Consider the following 2,047-nt stretch of genomic DNA (forward strand, 5'->3'; position numbering starts at 1 on the left):
ACTCACTCTCTTCATCACTCAATCTTTTCATCACTCACTCTCTTCATCACTCACTCTCTTCATCATCACTCAATCTCTTCATCACTCAATCTCTTCATCACTCACTCTTTTCATCATCACTCAATCTCTTCATCACTCACTCTCTTCATCACTAACTCTCTTCATCACTCACTCTCTTCATCACTCAATCTTTTCATCACTCAATCTTTTCATCACTCAATCTCTTCATCACTCACTCTCTTCATCACTCAATCTTTTCATCACTCAATCTTTTCATCACTCACTCTCTTCATCACTCAATCTTTTCATCACTCACTCTCTTCATCATCACTCTCTTCATCACTGACTCTCTTCACGAGTCCATGAACACGTGATCAAGTCTTCTGTTCTTCTGTTCGTCTGCTCAGAGCTTCAAGAACCACAGCAAAACCTTCCGCAAACTCTTCCCTGAGATCGCAGAGGATCTGGAACACGGTGAGTCTTGGGAAGATAATCTTCATGACTGAATAAATGAGTGTGATGTGAGTTTAACGCATGGTGTTTCAGTGTTCAGCTGCGCTCTGCATAAGGAGCTGATATACCACGGTAAGATGTTCGTGTCCCGTCAGCACATCTGCTTCCACTCGTCGGTGCTGCTCAAGGACATCAAGGTGAGACACGTCTGAGTCTGTTAAACGCTCATGAACAACAAACACGATCTCGTGAAAATGCGGATCTATAGCACAAACTTTATTTGTCGTGCAATTTATACGCAAAAAATGAGTTTTTGCGTACATTTGATAAACCCATCGGGTAGGATTATTGGTGTGGAGAACGTGCATATTACACGCCATAAAGTCCGTAGAATATGCAGGCAAAAAATATTTTTTGCGTATAAATTGCCCGATAAATACAATTCATGCTATATCACTTTCATGAGATCCGGTGAAACCTTGCAAACAAAAACATATTCTAGGTATGTTATGAAAACATTATTTCGGAATGTTTTCTGAAACGTCCAATATTTGTAAGTATTTTTCTTGGTAATGCGAATGTTAAAGAGGCTGTGTGTATAATTCATGTTACAGCGAAACTTGTGGCCGTTCCGTGAACTGCAGAATCACTCGAGACTGAACAGTGCGCTGATACACTCACCGAGAAGCTCTTGTTCGTTCTTCACTTAGAAGTAAAAGTTAGAAACACGTTTGCGGTGTTATACAGTTACTGTCCACGCTGACGTTCACATGAATCTGTAAATATGAGCAGCTTTTTCCTCTCAATAACAAAACAAACACAGCGATAATGAGAAAGCATAGAGATCTGCAACATGTCCACAGATGAGCTCATTAAAATTACACTGTTATAATGAATTGTTTATAAAGTATATTTGAGGTTATAGATCTGACTATATGAGTTTGAATCACTGTCTTTGCGTTGCACATTTGATATTCCAGTACAGAACAGCTCTTTCATTATTATCATTAATTTCGTGTCATTGAACGGAAGAGATTTTGATTTTGAATCCTTTCGATTTCCTTCACAAACATCAGTCTGCAGGCGTTCAGAACACACAATCTGGGAAGGTCTCGCTTGTAACTTTCAGAAGCTGGTCACACTGACAATACAGCGATTAATGAGGATTCTTACATACGGTCCCTTTCAGGAAACATCCCACTGACTCATTCTTCAAACATTACGGAATGTTACTTTTAAATGTTCTCTGAACGTTCCGAAACCAGTAACATTTAAAAAACGTCAGACGAACCTCCAACTGAAACATTTCAGAGCAAAACGTTCCATAATCGATGTTTAAATAATGTTTTTGTGCAAATGTTTAGAGAACATTATTAAAGACCCGATAACTCCGAGAGAACGATCAGTCGTGTCTGGTGCGTAATGAATGTGTGTGTGTGTGTGTGTGTGTGTGTGTGTGTGTGTGTGTGTGTGTGTGTGTAGGTGATGATCCACATCTCCAGCGTTCTGGTTATAAAGAAGAAACACACCGCTAAGATCGTTCCCAACGCGGTCGCTGTGATCACTGACGACGGACACAAGGTTCGAGATCCGC

The 2,047-nt window shown here is 40.1% G+C and overlaps 1 protein-coding gene across 1 annotated transcript in view; it reads left to right on the forward strand.

Moving 5' to 3' along the window:
- Positions 1–407: 407 nt before the first annotated feature.
- LOC143738505 (GRAM domain-containing protein 2B) overlaps positions 408–2,047 on the forward strand; it is a gene marked incomplete at its 5' end in the record, with an annotated part of 10,407 nt that continues 8,767 nt past the window's right edge. The window contains 3 exons of the mRNA XM_077230483.1: positions 408–474; positions 547–650; positions 1,936–2,034. Coding sequence (XP_077086598.1) covers positions 408–474; positions 547–650; positions 1,936–2,034 — 270 coding nt within the window. The remainder of the gene's footprint in view (positions 475–546; positions 651–1,935; positions 2,035–2,047) is intronic.

Source organism: Siphateles boraxobius, unplaced genomic scaffold, assembly GCF_051911475.1.
Source record: "Siphateles boraxobius isolate OS27281-9 unplaced genomic scaffold, OSU_SipBor_1 146, whole genome shotgun sequence".
Taxonomy (NCBI): domain Eukaryota; kingdom Metazoa; phylum Chordata; class Actinopteri; order Cypriniformes; family Leuciscidae; genus Siphateles; species Siphateles boraxobius.